Source organism: Schistocerca cancellata, chromosome 10, assembly GCF_023864275.1.
Source record: "Schistocerca cancellata isolate TAMUIC-IGC-003103 chromosome 10, iqSchCanc2.1, whole genome shotgun sequence".
Taxonomy (NCBI): Eukaryota; Metazoa; Arthropoda; class Insecta; order Orthoptera; family Acrididae; genus Schistocerca; species Schistocerca cancellata.
Genome location: NC_064635.1, coordinates 20999825 through 21022462, shown reverse-complemented (window position 1 = coordinate 21022462; position 22638 = coordinate 20999825). Strand labels below are relative to the sequence as shown.

General features: G+C 43.5%; 1 protein-coding gene across 1 annotated transcript in view; it reads right to left on the bottom strand.

Moving 5' to 3' along the window:
- The window catches only part of LOC126106809 (nuclear RNA export factor 1-like), a 140548-nt gene that overhangs the window by 87157 nt on the left and 30753 nt on the right, over positions 1-22638 (bottom strand). Inside the window, exon 4 of the mRNA XM_049913202.1 lies at positions 5525-5611. Within this exon, the coding sequence (XP_049769159.1) occupies positions 5525-5611 (87 nt within the window). The remainder of the gene's footprint in view (positions 1-5524; positions 5612-22638) is intronic.

Here is a 22638-nt window from a genome sequence, read left to right as displayed (position 1 = left end):
GTCCAATACATGCACCACATTCAGTCACTGCCACAGCATGGGCAGTGCTGTAGTCAACATAGTCAGCAAACCACCACTGCAGCTGCCGGACAGGATACAGATACCTTGAGCTGCACAAACAGCAAGTCGAGACACTGAATGTAACTTACAGAAATGAATAACTAATTCTGAATATTCTTTCACAGTACCTACTGGCGACAACAGGTCGCCAACATCCTTCCAAAAAAAACAGGCAAAGAGCAACTTGGGCTAGTGCCTTCTGACAGAGAACCATCTCTACTTCTGCACAATTTACGAAGTGTAGTAGATAAATGAAATTGTTATATCTTACTGGGCAGCTGTAGCACCCAAATCACTGTCAATGTTTGAAACAATGTGCTACTTTAGGACGTATATACTGACGAGAAAAAAATTCCCAGATTTTTTTTCTGGTTAAAAATACACTTTTCCCCAGTTAAAAACACACTTTTTCTGGATGAAAATACAATGTACCACAGGTAAAAGCACAATTTTTTGTGTTAAGTAAAACTATTATTTCCCTCAGAGCTATAAAACTTATTTATCCTATGAACAATAAAGGTTTTACACACACGTGTAGAACTTCCTGGCACTTTCAGAAATGAAAAACAGCAAAAAAACCACATTTTGGAAAGCTCCCGATGTGTGGCAACATGTACATTGCATATTTTCGTATTATCAGAGCATAAATACAAATTCCACCAAATGCAGCGTGGTAGCTTCCAAAATTATGAAATCAAGATTGCACTGTGCAATGTGCTTTTGTCAGCCAATCATAGCTCATGTCACAGGATCTCACCAGCCAATGACAGCAGATATTTAGAGCGTAAGATAGATGATGTAATCAGCCAATAGCGAAATGAGTGTTAATAGTTCGAACACACAAGTAGTAAAAGTTAATGGTTTAATTTAACATAGATACAGTATAGCTACAAGAAAAGCTAAGCTTTCACATATACTATTGGTCATCAAACATTTTTTTGTCTCCCCCACTCCCCTCTCCCAAGGTTGAGGTTAGGCAAGCTCCTAAGAGTACAGCTCAAATCATAGCAGCTGAGTGTTTCTGACGAGCATGATTATGAATTTCACTGCTGTGCACCGAACATTTTGTGGATTCCTTGGCTGATTATGTTTCATCGAGTTCTTTGACTTTTCCCCAGGAAAACCAATTCTGTGTGAAATCGCTCACGAACCCCCTCACACTATTTTTGAAAGATAATTATACTTTTTGCCATCATTATTGCATAATTTGTAATCTATAAAAGAACTAAAATAAACAAGAAAAACCTATCTTGAAACTTGGTATTTTTAAAGACATATCAAACACAAATGTGCCAGTAAAATTTTAAATAATGGCATAAATTGCTTGTCTTCTAGGCCAGAAATTATTCAACGTGGCTGGTCCTTCATGTGTCACATTTTGAATGAGAGTTTAACGCAGCATGATTTATGAAATTCCCTGCACATTCTCACACGTAAAAGGAAGTTTACTTTGAAAGTAATACTTCTCAAACCTCCATTTGCAACTTTTCTCACAACCTGTAAGAAATATGAACAGTTGTAATGCCACACTCCATGAAAGCAGTTTGTGCGCACTGTATTGTTGATGTAAATGGTGCATTTATGCTGCTGAAGTTTTATTTTGGATTTCTTCTCTTGTTTATGTTTGATTGCTACTGTGTTATTCAGCAGTAGTGAGTTCAAGTAAAATTTTTTGTTAGAGTAACAAAACAATGAATAATTCCGAGTTTTTCCCAGATGAAAAAATTCCTATGTTTTTTTCTGGAGTGTATACACCCTGTATTAAGCCAATTCAAGGGCGTACGCTATAAATGTGTGTTGATATAAATAATAATGCATAAAAAGTGTCTGGTTGATTATTTCTTAAAGTAATATAATCCACAGCTACGGAGCTCAATAACAAGTAAAACAGCTAAATTAATGGAAATATATGGGATGACTTTAAAGAGAAGAGATAATATAATTCAGGAGGGACACAGAGTTAAGAACACAAAGCTACATCCATACTGTTGCACAGGATGTTCTGCCATAGTGAACTGCCCACTGTCCTTACATAACATTGTGCTGGCCTCACTAACTCTTGCACATAGGTTCTCAGTGAACATAACACACACAAAGCCAATGATATACACGGAAAATCTGATAAACAACGTGAAATATCTAACAGATGGCTAAGCCACTGACTTGATAAGTGTTGGCTGATGACCATGGAATAATCGGGTCACTGAAAGGCATTTTGAGAAAGAAAGCAGTGATAACAAGATAAGGGTTTTGACAATGTTGCATAAATTAGTTTAATTTTATGGACTACCCAGAAACAGCTTAATAAAATTAGGACCTTGACACACAAGTCCTAACCAAGGGAAGGAAGGTTGGAAGGAAAACTAATATTTAACATCCTGTTGACACTGAGGCTATGGAGCATAATCTTGGCTTCAGGAAGGACACGAAGGAAATTTGCCATCTCTTTTTTCAAAGCCAACATGCTGGCATATTTCTGGAGTCATTTATGGAAATTATGGAAAACCTAAATCTCAGTAGTTTCCCAAATGCAAGTCCAGTGCACCAGCCACTGTTTCCACCTCACCCAGTTTCGCATTTTGAGACAGAATTTACTTGATTGCAAATATTAATTTTTCAGGTCCCTCACTACTGAGTATAAAATCTACAAAAGTATTAATTTCTTAGGTTTAAAACCACGTAATAGTTTGAAAAAATGCCCTGTAATAATGATGGTGTGTTTATATTTAATATCTATACGACACCAACTAGAACTGAAGGTATCATCAAACTTCATCCTGCCACCCACTTTTACATATTTGCACCCCCTCACTCAGAAAAAAGCTATAATCTCTCACTGTGCAAACATGGTGTTTCACATATAAATTAAAGTATTAACAGTGGTGGCATCACAATTGCAGAACATGTACAAAATCATTTTAGGTCTCCCGAACCAGGCCAAGTGTGCAGCATGTGCTCCTCAATGGACAAGTAGTTACGATTTGGGACTGCATTGCATTCAAAAGCTTTACCTAATATACATCTGGAGTGGTTAACTTACTTTAGAGTTTCACCTCCCATTTCAGCAACCCTGTTTTGGATCTACACTGCTTATACATTAAGACCATGTGGTTGAGAAATTCACAAATACATTAAGCAGTAAAGTAGTAGCTTTCCCAAAATCATAATGGTAGTCAGAAAACATATCAATCCCCAGAATTTTTATCCTTTAAGTTCTTAATTCACAGGATAACAGTGGACTCACCAGTGTTATTCTGCACACCTTTTTTGTCTCCAACTTACAGTATCCAAGGACAATGTTTATCTTTCTTGTCATGAAACTCACGCCAGACTCCAAACATTTAGATATTTTGGGGTATTTTTAAACCACTTACTAACTTATCATTTTAAATTTCAACACAAGTATGTTGAGACTGTGCTATTAAACTTGTGCACTATGTAATCATTACTCAAGCAACACAAAAAATAAACAGAAAAATTAGGCTTTTGATTTTACTAACATTCCTATTTTACTTTCATACTGAACTATTACAGTTAAGTCACTAAGTTGCAAAGCGCTGAAGTGATGACCAATGACAAACAAGCCCCCTCTTCCTCTTTGTTCCCTCACTTTTGTTTTGTAATCTGTTCTCCACATCTGTGGAAAAATATCTGTCTAATATCCACTGCCAACAGCCACATTGGGATGGGGTGGGGGAAACAGAACTGTCTGTTTCTTCCACATGGTGGAAAGGGGGATGTTTACAAGGGAAAGTTCATTCAGACCCCAGGATGAGAGAGAGGCAGGGAGGAAAGGAGTGGAAGAGATGACGTTTGAAGAGCCAGAGCACATTCTTTTGTAACCTTCCCCAGCCTTTATCTCTTTCCTCCTTCAGGAAGGAACTAATACTTCCCAAAAGCTAGGAACAGAGTTTTAACTTTTAAATAAGTCTATTGGCAGTACTAAAATTTTTTGCTTGTGATGAGCTGTTTTCTCTCTCTCTAATTTTTTTAGTTTTCTTGAGGGAATTATGCTTTCAATACAACTGGTCTAATAAGGACAGATTAAACTCAACTACTTAGTGATGACTTTTCGATACAATGTAAAAATCTCACTGCATACATTTTTACGCTGTCATCTAGAATACAGAAAAGTTCACTTCTAAACGAATGAATATGTGGAGTCAGGAGAACACACATACCAATGGTATCATGTATGCAAGCTTCCAGAGCCCGCTCCTGGCAGAAAGAAGGGTTGAAGGGGAAGGAAGAAGGGTGAAAGAAAAGGACTGGTGACAATTACGAAAAGGAGCAGATGCAACTTATTTTAAATCTTACGCAGAAATGGCTATTATCTACAATTCAAAGAAAATAGCTGTGCAACTGAAAGATCACACTGACACGGGGCAGTGTCGCCAGTGTGCAACAAGACAGACTCAATGATGCTCTGCAAAACTCACAATGCAAATAGCAAGTAGCAATTGAGAAACAATTGTTGTCAGTCTGCAGATGGACATTACCATTTGACCTACTGAAAGATCAATTACAAGGTTGTTTTAATCCAAGTGTAACATAAGGCACCACCATACCATGGAAGTCAGTATTAGTGCACACACTTTATAGGTAGGGTCAGGAAAATCTTTTTTATGTTATGGCCAAATTTGAGCTATTTTTGTCAGTTTTGGTGTTCTTTTTCTGACAGCTTATTTTTTGAGCACTATCTGTTCTTTACTTCTTTTCTCATTTCATGGTTTTGTTGAAAGTGAAATTATAACTACCAATTATAATATATTTACTGACATCACACATAATTGCTTTTCAAAACAGATACACTTTAAGTTGGCCCCTGACCGGACGACACTGGGAGTGGAAACTTTTAATCATCTTGCAGTGCACTGCCTGTTGGTTCAAACTCCACCTCCTCTTCCTCTTCCTACTCCCAGGGCAGCCAGCCTACAGCTTATAAAAGATATGAGCATGTAACGGATTAATGCTTCACAGAAGGGATACGAAAATAAGCGTCACTTTAATATTTCAGCAATTGAGCAAATAGAAGCACAAGTACAGCCTCTTCACTCATTTTTATAATTAATATTAACAATCACTGTGCACACACACTGATCAATACTATGTTAATAATGGCTACTACTGGTACGGTGCTATTACCAGCTAAGGTTAGAAATGAGCGTAAACATTCTGGGAGTGGCATGAAGTCGGCCGCCTTTGCCAATCAGAGATGGGCCAAGTTAAAGTGTGTGGCCTGTAGTAATTCATTCATGAATTAGTAAATAATTTTATAGCTATACTACACAGAGCATGTATATTAGACAATCTATAACTCCATTAACTTACTCAGGTTTTTAAGGTATGTGACATTTATTCATTACAGTTATCTTGTGGTACCACCTTCAACCCAATTGTTGTAATCCCTAAATGGAAGAGAAATTTTCAGAGCACTTCCCACCTTAAAATACATCACACTTACCGACAAGGGACTGAACACAAGAGGAGCAACATAATTTGCTAGTGTCTTCAGGATGTACTCCTTTGAGTATTTACCTCCATGTGGAAGCTGAAATTAGAAAATTTTTCTTGTTACTAATCAACTGTAGAACAGGTAGCTTAATTTCAAAACAAACAAGGAAACCTTACAATCTCACACAACAGGGGAGGATATTGCTTAAGCCTTAAATACAAATTCGAAACTAATGCTTCTTAAATATTCAAAAGTTAACTATGCAAAAACTTCCAAGAACCTTATATAATGTGATTACAACATCTTGTCAAGCATTCAAATCCAAGTTAAAAGAATTCCCTGTTCCACATGCCTCCTACTCTGTACAAGATTTCCCCCAAAAGTTTGAGAACTTTTCTTTATAATGTGTTGTTTATTCATATACGTTCACATTTTATCCTTTATTAATTATTTTGTTCATAAATTTTATAATTAGCACCGACTCGTTCCGCAACCGAATGGTTGTGGCTCACATGGTCCCACAGAATCTGAGGTAGGTAGATAAAGACACAGATACAATGTGGACAACAGTTTCAGTGAGAAAACACTTACATCATGAGTATGAAAGAATTTACAGAACAAAAGGTAAAAATAAAGGAAACACACAGCCATTAAGTATTTTCACAGGAGCCACACGGCATTGACTAAGCGTTTCAGAATTAATGTTTAATTTGTGCAACAATCTCTTTTGCTGCATAAAGCAAGATACAAATGCCAATTAAAGTGAAGGTTACAGATATTCTGAGTACCATACAACTGATAAAGTATAACAAAAGGCAACACGATATAATTAACACACTAGAAAAACGTGGGTGGATACAGGCAGTGGAATGAGTAACAATAAACACCCACAAGTTACCCCTACACGACAACCTGTTAACATGCTGTCTAAATGAGTTTGTTATAGCCACCTAAAATTCTAAAAGCTTTATGTGGTTCAGGTTTCATAGATGATACAGTGATGTTCTGGAGCCACAATCAAGAAGCACTACTTCCATTTACTCACAATCTTACCATCTTCACTTGTATCCATTTTACCTGTTCACATCTCCTTTATTAATTCCAGTTCCAAAGAACGTAGGTGCTGACACGTGTGAATACTACCAAACTATCTGGTAAGTCATGCTTTCAAATTAGTGACAATTATTTACAGAAGGATGAAAAAGCTGGTAGATGCAAATTTCGAGGAAGATCGGTTTGGATTCCAGAGAAATGTGGAAACTCTTGTGGTAATACTAATTTACAACTAAGAGGTCAGCTTGGTCAAAGGCAAACCTACATTTATAGCATTTCTAGGTTTAGAGAAATGCTTTTGTCAACGTTAACTTGACTGCATTCTGGAATTTTAAAGGTAATTGGAGAAAATACAGGGACTGAAATGTTATGTACAACTTCTATAGAAACCAACAGCAGTTACAAAGAATTAAAGGACAGGAAAGGGAAGCTACAGTTGAAAGGAACGGATAGCATCTCGAAAAGACATTGTAACAAGAACATCAATAAGAGTAGAACAAGAGTAACGGAATTTAGTCGAATTACATCAGGCAACGCCGAGAGAATCAAATTACGAAATGAGACACTAAAAGTTGTAAATGGCATTTGTTACTTGGGCAACAAAACAAGCGATTATGGCTGAAGTGGAGATACGCAAACTGGCAATAATGGGGAAAAAAAGCATTCCCAAAAGAAGAATTTGTTTTACATCCATTATGAATTTTAGTGTTAGTACATCCTTTTTGAAGGTATTTTTCTGGAGCGTAGCCTTGTACACAAGTGAAACACACACAACAAGCAGTTCTAACAATAAGAGAATAACAGCTCCGAAATGTGGTACTACAGAAGAATGCTGAAGATCACACAGGTAGTTTGAATAACTAATGACGAGGTTCTGAGTAAAATCACGGAAAAGCAAAATTTATGGCACAACTTAACTCATTAAAGGATTACGATATTGCAGTGCCTGTGTTATTGTGGCGACCACAGCCGTTATGAAACACATTACACGAATTCGCAATTGCGAATAATGACTACCGTCAGCTGTAGAATGGAATGACAACAATGAAAATTTGTGCCGGACCAGGATGGAAGGATTGGTTGACAAGACACATTCTGTGGTACGAAGGAACAGTCAGTTTGGTAATGGAGGGAAGCGTGGGGGCTAAAATCTGTACTGGGAGACAAATGGACGCGTATAGTAAGCAGGTGGAAATGGATGTAAGTTGCAATAGTTATTTGGAGACGAAGAAAGTCGGACAGGATAAAGTGGTGCGGAGAGCTGCATCAAACCCATATTGGAACTGAAGAGGACGATGACGATGCTTACCCCGATTTGATCATCTTTATGACAACTCCATAAAAACCCTGATCAACTTCTCATTCGCTCAGTCCTATTTAAATGTCTACGAATCAACATACCATCTGATAGTGAGCAAAATAAGAGAAAGGAAACAGTAAGTTATGAACGCAGAGTCATTCACAGAAGTAGAAGTAACTTCAGGTGTGCCCTAAGGAAGTGTATTGAGACCCTTGCTGTTCATGTTTTATATTAATGACCTGGCAAACAATAGTAGCCTCAGAATTTTTGCAGATGATGCATTAAGCAACAATGAAGTACTGCATTTCACATCTTCACAAACTAATACACCCAGGTATTAAATGAGTTGCTGGTTCCCGTTTGTGACTCACTGATATTGTAGCCATACAGTCTGAATATTTAAAGCATGCTGCCAACCTTTGGGCCACCTTGAACTCTTACCAAGTTCTGACTGAATATTTGTGGAGTTCTTTCACAGATCATATTGCACAGCTCGTAACTGCATCATCTGCAAAACGTCTGAGGTTACTATTAAATCTGTAAATGTCCCAATAAATTTCCTTCAGGCACAGCTGAAATTACTTCTGTATCTGTCTATGGCACATCAAAGATAACATGTTCTGTCTCCCTACCAATAAATTCTTAATCCAGTCACAAATTTTATACCCAATACAACTGCACATTTGTTAGTAAAAATTGGTGTTGTACTGAGTCAAATGCTTTTCAAAAGCAAGAAACAATGTGTATGTGGTTGCCTTCAACCACCAATTTCGGGGCGCCACATGAAAAAGTGTGAGGCAGGTTTTTCACAAATGATTATTTCAGGAGTGCTGGTTGGCATAGAGGAGGTCATTCTATCCAATATACCAAACTGCATTTGAGCTCTGAATATCATCTAATATTCCCAATGAAACTAGATAGTATCTACAATATATTATAGTTAGAAGAAGCCACAAATTCTGGACAGGCTCTGATAAGGATTGATGGGCTCTGGAGCTTTGTTCAATTTTAGATAAGTCAGCTGTTTCTCAACACCACCGACACTAACTCGTTTACCATTTCTTCAAAGTAGAGTGAGAATAAAACTGGAGCAGTAGTCTTTAATCTTCCTTTGTACACAAACATTCAAACCTTAAATTCACCATTTTTGGTTTTGCTTCGGTTTCTGTCTTACATGGATTATCTGGACACTGACTTTGATGCCACTGATGACCTTTAGACGTGACCAGAATTTCTTAGGGTTTTGTGATAGACCTTACAATAAGATGCTGCTACTGTAGTCCGTGAAAGCTTCGTGCATTGCCATCTTGCAAGTCAATGCATTTCATGCAGCTCCTCTCAACGCATAGACGTATGCTTTGATGTACACCTATTATTTACTGTTTGAAAGTGGAAATCAAAGTCAAAAATAGTGAGAAGGAGCACAAGATGATATCTATCTAATGAGGTGTAATTTTTGTTATACAGACTAGGGCAATAAACAACAATATTTGTCAAAGCTTTAATTTCACTAATGTATAGGTTTGCTTGAAAATATGTTATGTAGAGGACAGCTGCAGAACAATATTTCCATTGTTTCTCTGTATGCCCCCACTTTATTTATTTGGGTAATCTACAATACACAATGCGAGTCCCACAATAGCTAACACTACATTTGTATTATACGACCAATATTGTTGTTTGACCAAAAAGTAGTTTGTATTTGTTTGTTTGTTTGTGCAGTCATTCATGTCCACAGCTCCCATCAACATGTAGTACTGTTGCGAATGTCCAACAAGTGAAGATAAACATTAAATAAAGACATGGAAATGTGAACATGGAAATCGGACATCCCAGAAACACAGGTCTAATACATCCACCCAGAATTGGTAGGACCAATCCCAGTCACATGTAACTGCTTGTCGTGCATATCTCTGATCAACAGATACACCAGGTGGCCAGAAGTACTCTAACAGGAAACAAACTGTTGAGAATGTGGTGGACACATTTACCTGCAGTTGGGTTTCACATTTTAGCTGTCCCCAGCAAGTGACCTCCGACCAATATCAGCAATGAGAGGCAGAAATATTTCTTAAAATGGCACAGACTGTGTTACCTCACACAGTCACAAATGGTGTGCTTACATGATTCCTCAAAGGTTGCTATAATGTGCCATATGAGAAATTTGTAATTTTACACACTCTCAGAAGTGCTGTTGGGAATGCACAGTGCATTAATAGAAGACCTCCAGACCTCTTCCGTGGAGGTGCTGTATGGTGAACCTCTGTGTATGCCAGGCGAGTTTTTACAAACTGCACAACCTAAGCCAAGCCCCCCCCCCCCCCCCCCCCCTCCACTCTGAACTCTACTCAAGATTTCCTTTTGGAAGATTTCCTTGGCCCAATATGCAGGTCACTATTGTCACCCTACCAAGGCTCATACACAGTTATGGGACATAATAATAAGATGCTTCCTTTCCATATTGAAGGGGAAGATACAGTTGTGTCCACTGATCAGAGGAAGCCATCCCACTCAAGTGAAAAGACACCACAGAAACCCAGGCCACCATCTAACACAGAACACCTGCCACACCTTAGTCATCGACACCGGTACATCACAGAGTAGTGCCACATTCCTGGAAACCAACCAGCTGCAGCTAACCCAGGTCCAGCAGCTACATCACAGAATCGGCTGATCCATCAGCATCCCTCCACAACAGAAATTCATTACAGATGGAAAGTGTGGTTGGTTGGATTGGAAAAAGGGACCAAACTACGCGGTCATCAGTCCCTCTGACCTTAGAATAACTAAAACTGATAAAACCCCCACTATAAGAGGGAACTACAATGGCCATAAAACTACAAATTGTTGACAGAGAAGGAAGGAAGAAGGCAGAAGAAGAGAGGAGGGAAAGAAAGTGACTAATGACAGGGGCATGAAGGAAGAGGCACAGGTAGACAAGATAGATACTCAAGATAAAACAGACCCCAAAGAAAGGAGTGAGAAGACAGAGAATGAACCACCAAGCCCAGTCAGAGCCAGTCCAATTGGGGTGAAGGGAGAAGCAAGATGGCCTGCCATCCCCTTCACCCACCAATAAGGCTGAAGGTCCTTCCCTTAAATAAAGCGACAAAAACCCCTATCACGAAGAAATTGTAAAACTAGACCAGCTGCTGTGCCATTGTTAGCTAACGCCAGGGGTAGTGAATCAGAAAAGCTAAAAGACTGTCAGGGCAGCTAAGTCGGGACAGTCCAGTGAGAGGTGAACCACAGTCAACAATGATCCATGACGACAGAGAGGGGGTCCTCACGACAGAGGAGATAACTGCGAGTCAGCCAAGTATGGCCGATGCGGAGCCAGCAAAGGATGACAGAGGCTTTACGAGAGGCCTATAAGGAGGACCGCCACATAGTGGTAGAATCCTTTACGCCCTGAGCTTGTTTAGTGAAGAAAGAGTGTGCCATTCTGCATTCCAACGTTGTAAAACTTGACGACGTGATGCCGAGCGAAAGTCTATTTCCCGGCAAGTTCATTGCAAGGGATCCCAACATGGTCTGGGGTTTAAATGAAAATGACAGAGAACTAAGTTGATCAAGGAGAGAAAAGGAGTCCCGGATAGCTATGACCAACAGGTGGCAAGGGAAGCACTGGCTGATAGCTTGCAAACTGCTCAACGAGTCACTACAGATAGTGAAGGACAGTCCTGAGCACAAGTGGACATGGTCCAGAGCACGCAAGATGGCTACCAATTTTGCAGTAAAAACACTATAGCCATCTGGCAAGGAACAAAGTTCTGCGTGTCTCGCATAGGTCTAAGCATAACTAGTGTGACAAGCAGCCATGGAGCCATCAGGATAAATCACTTCTGAACCCTGGAATGAACTGAGGAGACAGTAGAATTGGTAGCGAAGGGCCTCTGGAGCAACAGAATCCTTTGAATTGATGGAGAGATCAAGACAAAACTGTGGCCAAGAGACGCACCATGGAGGGGTACGTGCGTAAGCAGAGAAAAGAGGCAGTAAAGGGAACTGCTGCAGCTCAGAAAAGAGCAACTGAATGCGGGCAGACGTGGTAAGCGCACATCGTGGCCGCCGCCACAGGAGGTTGATCTCCATGTCAGGATAAAGGCATAATTAGGGTGTTTTGCGGTGCAGTAAATGCAGAGCGCGTAAGATATCAGCTGTTGTTGATGCAAAACTTGCAGCAGTGGAATCCCCGAGACGACCAAAACTTTGTACAATCGCAGGACAACAGAGTGGTCCGCACCCCAGGTGATATTGCACAGACATCTAAGAACACCGAGACGAAACCAGCACGTCCTCTTCAGCTGGCAAAGATGAGAGAGCCATGTCAACTGGGCATCGAAGACCAGACCCAAGAAGCAATGGGTGTCCACCACCTCGAGGGATTGGCCACTGAGGAACAGGTCCAGATAGGGATAGACTGTACGGCGACAGCAGAAATGCTTGACACACAACTCGGCCACCGAAAACTAAAAGCCGTGGGAGAGAGCCCAAGATTGCACCCGGTAGATTGCCCCCTGTAGATGGGGTTCTGTAGTGCCCATGATGGAGGAAGCGATGTAGATACAAAAATCCTCAGCATAAAAAGAGGGGGACACTGTCAGCCCAGCAGCCACCACCAGTCTATTAACGGCGATGAGAAAGAGAGGGATACTCAGCACAGAACCCCATTTCTTGCTGATGGGAAGTTTTGTAGGAGGATCCAGAAAGAGCGACAAGAAAGAAAGTTACAGACAAAAATGGACAGAGCGCCACAAAGGCCCCATTTGTGAAGGGTGGTGAGGATGTGGTGGCGCCAGGTGGTGTCTTAGGCTTTATGCAGGACAAAGAAGACTGCAATGAGATGATGCCGATGGGCAAAAGCCGACCGGATAGCAGACTCCAGGTGGACAAAATTATCCACCATAGAGCGGCCACAGCGAAAACCACCTTCAGTCAATGACAAAAGGTTGCAGGACTCAAGGATCCAAAACAGCTGCCGACTCACCAGGTGTTCAAGGAGCTAGCAGACTGTTGTGTTTGGACAAAGGGTGAGAGCGCTGGCGAATTCCCACACGCTAAATGGGGCAGTATGGGAGGGGATGCAATCTGAGGAAGAAGGGATGGCTGAACCAGCTGCAGAAAGAATGGCGGCAGTCAAAGTCTGTGTAGACTCATCAATACTCCTGTGTGATATTACAGGGGGGATGGTAGCAGAGGAGGAGGCAACCCAATCAGCTTTAGAGAAGGCCCACCTGGGAGGGTGATAGAGCGAGATATACTGAAGGGCAAAACAATCGGGTAATGATCGCTGTCAAATAAGTCATCATGGACACCCCACTGAATGGAGGGAAGAAGGCTGGGGCTGCTGTGTGCCACACTAAAGTGTGTGGGAGCACCAGCGTTTAGGAGACAGAGGTCAAGCCCTGCCAGAACAGCTTCAACTGTCCTGCCCAGGGTAGTAGATGTGCGAGTACCTCAAAGAGGGTTGTGGGCATTTAAGTCCCCTAGAAGCAGGAAGGGAGAAGGGAGTTGCTGAAGAAGGGTTGTCAGGGCAAGGGATGTGGGTGGCCTGTCAGGTGGGAGGTAGAGATTACAGATTGTGATTGGAGTGGCCAGATGGACCCTGAGAGCAACTGCTTCCAGAGTGGTATGGAGGGGAACCCATTTACTAACAATGTCCTTGCAGACCAAGGTGCAAACACCACCAGAAGCCCACAAGGGGCCAATTCGGTTTCAGTTGAACCCATGAAGGGTGGGTGAGTAAGAATTGACAAAATGGGTCTCCTGGAGAGCAATGCATGCTGCAGAGCAGGAGGAAAGAAGGGGCTGCAACTCTGGGAGGTGACGCAAATAGCCATTACAATTCCACTGGAGGATTCTCAAGCTGGAGTCCAAATGGGAAGCAAATGGATTGTAGCTGAGTCGCCATCCATCACCAATAATGATGGGGTAAGACACTGGAGCGTGCCAGAGGTGCCTCACCATTGTTCTTGTGTTTCTACTTCTTCCCTTGTGAAGGAAGAGAAGGGCAGACTGCAGCGAGGTCGGGCACGGAATTACACCTGACAATCTTGGCGACCACCGGCCGTGAATCTGTGGCCGATGTGGAGCTGCAGATCGTCTTTCAGGAGGGTGTCGAGTAGAGGAGTCCCGAGAGGGAGCTCAAGTACTGGCAGCTGCTGAAGAAGGGGAGTGCTTCTCCAGCAGAGGAGGGGGAGCAGCACCCAAAGGGGTGGGTATGGGTACTGATGGGGAGGGGGGAGGAAGGGGAAGGGGGAGAGTGAGGGTGATGCGGAAGGTGTGGGGTGAACGGGGCGGGGCTGGGAAGAGGAGGTGGTAGGAGGGGGAATGGACGTAACTGAAGCAGAAGTAGAAGTTATAAGCACAGGATGGAGCCGGTCATACTTTTGACAAGCCTCGGTGTATGTAAGTCGATCTAAGGTGTTGTACTCTTGAATCCATCGCTCTTTCATATACACCAGGCATGCTGGCGAACGTGGAGGATGCTGAATCTTCAGGTTTTGGCGGCGCAAAGACTGTTCCATTGAGTTTCGGGTGTGCAGCCGCAAGAAATCTCCTCCTTCTTCTAATATTTCGGCTGTAAAACGTTCAGCCATCTTCAGAGTGAGCCGAAAGACTGCCGCTCCAGTGCTTGCTTCGTCCCTTTATACTGTTGTACTGCGCGACTGCGCATGGGGCCACCACAGATGCAAATGCGCCAGAGACGTTGGTCGGCGGCTGAGACGTGCATAATGCGCGAGTTGTATCTATGACTCCGCAGTTGATCTTTGTTGGCATATCGATATATCATTGTGAGCTGCACTGTGACGACGTCTTTGCGAGTTTATTACAGCAAAGGCCGGATTCCAGGATTTAACAAGATTGAAACCACTGTCTCTATTAATTAAGTTCGTCGCCAAGCGAATTTCAATTGCCTCCTTTACTATCGAGTCCCAAAATGACGATGTAGTTGCCAAAATTTCGACGTTGTCATACAACATACTGTGACCATTATCAATACAGTGCTCTGCCACGGCAGACTTGTTAGGTTGTAAAAGTCATGTGTACCTCTGGTGTTCTGTACATCTATCTTGGACAGTACGAGTTGTTTGTCCGATGTAAGAGAGGCCACATTCACATGGATTTTCGGAGCAGCAAATCATCTTTGACGGAGCCCACGACTGCAGCTGTCTTAGGTGGAGCACGAAAAATAACTTTTATTTTGTGTCTGCCGAGAATGCGTCCTATTTTTGATGAGAGGCTACCCACATATGGCAGGAAGGCCATCGATTTAAAGGTTTCTTCATCTTCTTCTGCTTTCTTTGTGGCCTCTTTCGGTTTCATTTTCAGTGCCCTCTGTATTTGTTGTGGAGAGTACCCACTGTCTTCAAACACTCTTTGTTGAGTGGGAAAGTTCATCTTGCAGACTGCTTTCGTCAGAAATAATATGCGCTCTGTGAGTCAAAGTTCAGAGAACACTCATTGTCCGGGCAGGATGGTGGCAGCTATTTGCACGTAAATACAGATCGGTGTGTGTCGGCTTCCTATACAATTCATGTCCCAAAGTGCCATCCTCTCTGCGCCAAACCAGAACATCCAAGAATGGAAGGCACCCCTCCTTTTCAATTTCCATTGTGAACTTTATTTGATCGTGGAGGGAGTTCAGATGTCTTAAAAAGTCTTGCAAGTTGTCTTCATCATGGGGCCAAACTACAAAGGTGTCATCAACATACCTCCAGAATACCGTGGGTTTCAAGTCAGCAGATTCAAGCGCCTTCTCCTCGAAGTCCCCCATAAATAAATTGGCCACCAGAGCGGATAAGGGACTACCCATGGCGACTCCGTCCGTCTGTTCAAAAAATTCGTTGTTATATAAGAAATTTGTGGAGGTCAGAACATGTTTAAATAAAGCCGAAATCTCTTTGTCAAAACTTCTTTCAATAAGTTGTAGAGATTCTGGAAGGGTAACCTTTGTAAATAAAGCCCCCACATAAAAACTAACTAATATATCAGACGGGTTCATTTTCAATGATTTCAGTTTACTAATGAAGTCAGCCGAGTTTCTTATGTGGTGAGTACATTTTCTCACAAGAGGCCTCAACAATGATGCCAGATGTTTGGCAATGTCATAGGTCGGAGAGCCTATGTTACTCACTATGGGGCGTAGAGGAACTTCTTTCTTGTGGACCTTTGGTAGACCATAAAGTCTAGGAGGCACCAGACCACTTGGTTTCAATCTCCAAACAACTTCTGGTGGAAAGGGAGAATCATTCAGAAGCGAAACAGTTTTCTTTGCCACTCGATTAGTGGGATCCCTGCTGATCTTCCGGTACATGCTATCACTCAATAAATTTTACATTTTATCATGGTATTCGTCCCGAGACAATAAAACAGTAGCATTACCTTTATCTGCTGGGAGTACCACCGTCTGAGTATCCAGAGATATATCCACAGATATATTGCTGGGCGAGCCTTCATAATTGCACGGCATGTTTCACGTCTTATTTCCTCTGCTGAATCAGAGGGAAGTGGTCGAACAGCTTCTTCAATGGCGCTGATAAACGAAGGCAATGGCAGAACCTGTGGCGTGGGTGCAAAATTCAGTCCCTTACTCAAAACCATCATCGTAGCATCGTCCAAATCTCTACCTGTCAATAACAGGGCGTCTAACAGTTTCTTGCTGCGATGTCGTCTTCAGTCGACTAAATTCTGCAGTCTCTCGGGATGTGGCCACCTCACGGATCCAGTCTGATTTGGCCCAAGTTGTACGATCAACCCAATTCCAAGAATCGTAGGGTATCTCCACAGGCATCATCAGGTGCAGGCAATACAGTTCTTCAGAAACCAGGTCTGATTTTCGGCGAGTAAAGTGGATCCTCTCCTTAACAATAGCAGAGCCAGCTTTTGTTAAAATCTTATTCATAGACGTTGTTTTTATAAAATGTACTAATCTGGCAAACTTCGGAATTATGCCCTGGTCACGGCACCTTAGTAAAAAAATTAAAGATCTCAGTAATCTCGCTCTCAAGTGTCGAAGCTTATCCAATCGTCGAAAACACAAAACCATCTACTCCCCGCAGAGGTACTTGACGTGAATCTTCAAGTTTTGGCGGCGCAAAGACTGTTCCATTAAGTTTCGGGTGTGCAGCCGCAAGAAATCTCCTTCTTCTTCTTCTAATATTTCGGTTGTAAAACGTTCAGCCATCTTCAGAGTGAGCCGCAAGACTGCCGCTCCAGTGCTTGCTTCGTCCCTTTATACTGTTGTACAGCGCGACTGCGCATGGCGCCACAGATGCAAATGCACCAGAGACGTTTGTCGGCGGCTGAGACGTGCAAAATAAAAGTGATTTTTCGTCCTCCACCTAAGACAGCTGCAGTCGTGGACTCCATCAAAGATGATTTGTTGCTCCGAAAAACTGGAGTTTACAAAATTCCATGTGAATGTGGCCTCTCTTACATCGGACAAACAACTCGTACTGTCCAAGATAGATGTACAGAACACCAGAGGTACACATGACTTTTACAACCTAACAAGTCTGCCGTGGCAGAGCACTGTATTGATAATGGTCACAGTATGTTGTATGACAACGTCGAAATTTTGGCAACTACATCGTCATTTTGGGACTCGATAGTAAAGGAGGCAATTGAAATTCGCTTGGCGACGAACTTAATTAATAGAGACAGTGGTTTCAATCTTGTTAAATCCTGGAATCCGGCCTTTGCTGTAATAAACTCGCAAAGACGTCGTCACAGTGCAGCTCACAATGATATATCGATATGCCAACAAAGATCAACTGCGGAGTCATAGATACAACTCGCGCATTATGCACGTCTCAGCCGCCGACCAACGTCTCTGGCGCATTTGCATCTGTGGTGGCCCCATGCGCAGTCGCGCAGTACAACAGTATAAAGGGACGAAGCAAGCACTGGAGCGGCAGTCTTTCGGCTCACTCTGAAGATGGCTGAACGTTTTACAGCCGAAATATTAGAAGAAGGAGGAGATTTCTTGCGGCTGCACACCCAAAACTTAATGGAACAGTGGAGGATGCTGCTCATTACAATTTACGCACACTGGCGGGAGAGCACAGCCACTCCTCTGATGGAGGGGGCGCCCACAGTCACTGCAGTAGTAGTAGAAGGGTTTCATGGGCGCACGACAGCAAGGTCTTCAGCGCCCGTTCAGTACCATACAGTCACTGCAGAGGGGATCATTGGTGCCGCGGGAAGAAGTGTCCAAACCGTAAGCATTTAAAGCATCTCATCGGTGGTGGAATGCAAGGTTTCACATCACACCAATACACCATCACCTTTACCTTCTCTGGGAAGGTATCCCACTTGAAGGCCAGAATAGAGGCACCTGTATCGGTATGATTGTTTTTAAGGCCTTGCTGTACACGGCAGACAGATCAGACTCCTCGCCACTAGAGTTTTGCACAGAGCTCTTCAGCAGTTTGCAGGAGAAGATTCTGGTGGAAAATGATGCCATGTACCAAGTTCAAAGATTGGTGGGGTGTGACGGAGACTAGGATGTCACTGAGGTGGTCACAAGCACGCAGGGCTTCAGACTGGGCAGCAGAAGATGTCTTTATGAGCAAAGAACCAGACCACATTTTACTCATTAATTCCACTTCACCATACTTATCTTCAATCGTCTCCACGAAAAACAAAGGCTTGGTCGTAGCAACACTTTTGCCATCTGTCGTGGTACAAACCAGATACTGAGGGAAAGAATTCAACCCCAGCCAGCGAGCTTGACCCTCTTCCCAGGGGGTGGCCAGGGACGGGAAGGCCGAAGTATCAGAAGAAGGAGTGTCATGATTTCTATCACTCTTAGAGACGGCCACAGAATGGCCAGGATGTTGAAGCTTTTGTCGTTTCATGTGCAAGACGTCCGCCCTCGTACCACCCACTCCAACCGGGGGCTCGCCCCGTGGGCGCCACCCAGCAAGGGCCGCCTGGCACAGCGGCCATTGCCGGGAGTTCTGATGCCCCAAAGTGATGAGCATCGACTCCTTGGCACACACGAGGCATTAATAGCTCAGGTACTAGCAGTGTGATCCCTGTGCTGTCAGGGGGCTCAGCCAAGTGGGTACTTGACAGCCCCGCCACACAGACTGGCTATCGTGCTGGTGACCTAGCAGGAAGGGGGTCAAGGGTGCACGGGGAAAAGGGAGGGGAGGGGGAGAGGAGCCATCACCACGGAAACTAGGTTGGGAGTTCATCCCCAAATGACTCACACCAAGTGGAAAATGTTGGAAATGGTTGTCAAACACCAAGTGGACCAAAAATGCTGAAAAGGAGATGGAAACAGCAAACTAAACAATAGCAAATACCAAAACAAAGCCGGCAGGATAGCCAGGACGATATAAAGAAGTCCACCAAGAGGGAAAGGAGGGTGCCGGGAGAAAGGAGTAAGGACAAGGAAGGAGAGGAACAGGGACTATAATGCAGTCTGGAAAAGGGAACAAGACTGCAATAGCTTGGGGCCCCGTGCAGGCCACGTATGTACCCACAAAAGGGACTGTGGCCACCCTGATGGGATGGAAAGTGTGGTTCCATTTCGATCCAGCAGAGATTTTATACCTCAAAATAGACAACTCTTTTTTTCTTTATTTATGGGGGTGTGGTGTACCAACACCAGCACCATCTATTAGTTCCCAACATTGTGAACAACTGACACCAGCATCATAGTTAAGTAATGCAAAGGAAATGGGATTGGAAAGAGAGGCGAAGGAAATAATGACTTCTAACCGCACAGGGCACTATGGCTATACAACAGTGAGAACTACCTGAACACACTTTCCTTCAGACCCAAACTCCCAGCTTCCTGCTAGCCACACCACAACAAACCCCATCAAATAAACCCCTTACGCATAGACATCTGATTCCTATAAGAGTTCGGATGTTGGTTGTGTATCCCCAACGAAATTTCTTCATCCAACAGTCATCATAGAATTATAGATACGAAAGGCACTGCACAAACAGCTTGCCACCAAGGTGATAAGGAAGTGCGTGCCCAACACTGGGGGCATGAAGACGTTGCACTACTGCAGGCAGGGAACCATCGTCCTGCGAGAAATCCGCCACTACCAAAAGAGAACCGAGTTGCTCATCAGGAAGCTTTCCTTCCAGCATCTAGTACGCAATATCACTCAGGACTTCCAAGACCAACCTGCGATTCCAGAGTTCCGTCGTCGTGGCACTGCAGAAAACCGGTGAGGCCTGCTGCATTGGTCTCCTCAAAGACACCAACCTGTGCTTCACCCATGCCAAGTGCATCACCATCGTGCCCAAGGACATTTAGCTCTAGCGCCGCATCAATGGTTGGCAAGCCTAAATGTTCTGCAAGGCACATGCAGGTCATTGCAGTGAGTCAACAGATCAGAAGTCTGAACCTAAGGGTTTTTTTTAGGGCGCTTAACTACTAAGGTCATTAGCGCTCAGTCACACTAATAGTGTAGAAAAACACTAGGGGGCAACAAAGACGCAGATAAACAAAATAAAAGAGTTAGATCTCTTTGGACAACTCCGTCAATGTAATAAAACTAAGGACACGAGCAGCTGCTTGAGCGTCATCAGCTAAAAGTTCCTGTAAGGTAGACGGCAGACACAGGACAACACGAGAGTGAATAAAATGAGGACAGGACAATAAAACATGGTGCTCCGTCAATGGATGACCACAGGTGCACTGCGGGACGGGGTCACCAGATAACGGGTAGCGGTGGCCAAATTGGCAATGCCCAATCCACAACCAGGCCACAATGACCCCCTCTCGCCGGGAAGGGCATGAGGTGGTCATCCAAGCTGTCGGGATCAGTTTGATGGCCCTAAGCTTATTTTCATGGAGAGAGGACCAAGCCTCATGCCACAATGATGCAACACGCCAACAAAGAACCCCACTAACATCAGTTGATGGGACACAAAAGGAAGCTGTCCGAGGCAGGAGGACAGCAGCCTTGGCTGCAGCATCAGCAGCTTCGTTCCCAGGCACACCAACGTGGCCAGGAATCCACAAAAAAAGGATACGAGCGCCGGTATCAGCTAGCGACTGAAGGGACCGTTGAATTCGTTGCACGAGAGGGTGGTCCGAATATGGGTCACGGAGACTCTGAATGGCGCTCAAAGAATCAGAGCAGATGGCATATGGAGAATGATGGTGACGGCGGATATACTGAACGGCCTGATAGAGAGCAAAACGCTCAGCTGTAAAGCTTGAACACTGGTCAAGGAGCCGGTATTGAAAGGTATCATCCCCAATGACAAAGGTACATCTGACGCCAGCAGTAGCCTTGGAGCCATCTGTGTACATAAGGACGTTATTAGTGAGCCTTGAACGAAGTTTGACAAACCTCGAGCGGTGTATCGAATCCGCGGTCCTCTCCTTTGGGAGCGTGCTGAGTTCAAGGTGAACGCGAACCTGAGCCTGGAGCCAAGGTGGCGTCGGCCTATCACCCACTCGAAAAGTAGTAGGGAGAGTAAAATCAAGTTGCTGAAGCAGGCGACGAAAGCGAACTCCAGAAGGTAACAGGGCAGAGACATACAGCCCATATTGGCGGTCGAGAGAGTCGTCAAAGGAGAAATATGACGGGTGGTTGGGCACTGACATCAGTCGGCAGGCGTACCGACAAAGCAACATATTGTGCCGGTTGTTTAGCAGTAATTCGGCAGCTTCGGCATACTGACTCAACAGGGCTGGTGTAGAATGCTCCAGTCGCCAGATGTAACCCTCAATGGTGGATAGAGTTTAGACGGCATAAGATGGACGGCCTCCCCATCAACCATGGACCTTGCCATTGGTAGGGAGGCTTGCGTGCCTCAACAATACAGATAGCTGTACCATGGGTGCAACCACAACGGATGGTTATCTGTTGAGAGGACTGACAAATGTGTGGTTCCTGAAGAGGGGCAGCAGCCCTTTCAGTAGTTGCAGGGGCAACAGTCTGGGTGATTGACTGATCTGGCCTTGAAACGCTAATCAAAACGGCCTTGCTGTTGTTGTACTGCAAACGGCTGAAAGTAAGGGGAAACTACAGCCGTAATTTTTCCAGAGGGCATGCAGCTTTACTGTATGATTAATTGATGATGGCATCCTCTTGGGTAAAATATTCCGGAGGTAAAACAGTCCTCCATTCGGACCTCTGGGCGGGGACTACTCAGGAGAGCGTCGTTATCAGGAGAAACAACACTGGCAGTCTACGGATCGGACCATGGAATGTCAGATCCCTTAATCGGGCAGGTAGGTTAGAAAATTCAAAAAGAGAAATGGATACGTTAAAGTTAGATATAGTGGGAATTAGTGAAGTTCGGTGGCAGGAGGAACGAGACTTTTGGTCAGGTGAATACAGGGTTATAAATACAAAATCAAATAGGGGTAATGCAGGAGTAAGTTTAATAATGAATAAAAAGCTACTACAAACAGCATAGTGAACGCATTATTGTGGCCAAGATAGAGACGAAGCCCACGCCTACTACAGTAGTACAAGTTCATATGCCAACTAGCTCTGCAGATGATGAAGAAATTGATGAAATGTATGATGAGATAAAAGAAATTATTCAGGTGGTGAAGGGAGACAAAAATTTAATGGTCATGGGTGACTGGAACTCGACAGTAGGAAAAGGAAGAGAAGGAAACGTAGTATGTGAATATGGATTGGGGCTAAGGAATGAAAGAGGAAGCCGCCTGGTAGAATGTTGCACAGAGGATAAGTTAATCATAGCTAACACTTGGTTCAAGAATCAAGAAAGAAGGCTGTATACATGGAAGAACCCTGGAGATACTAGAAGG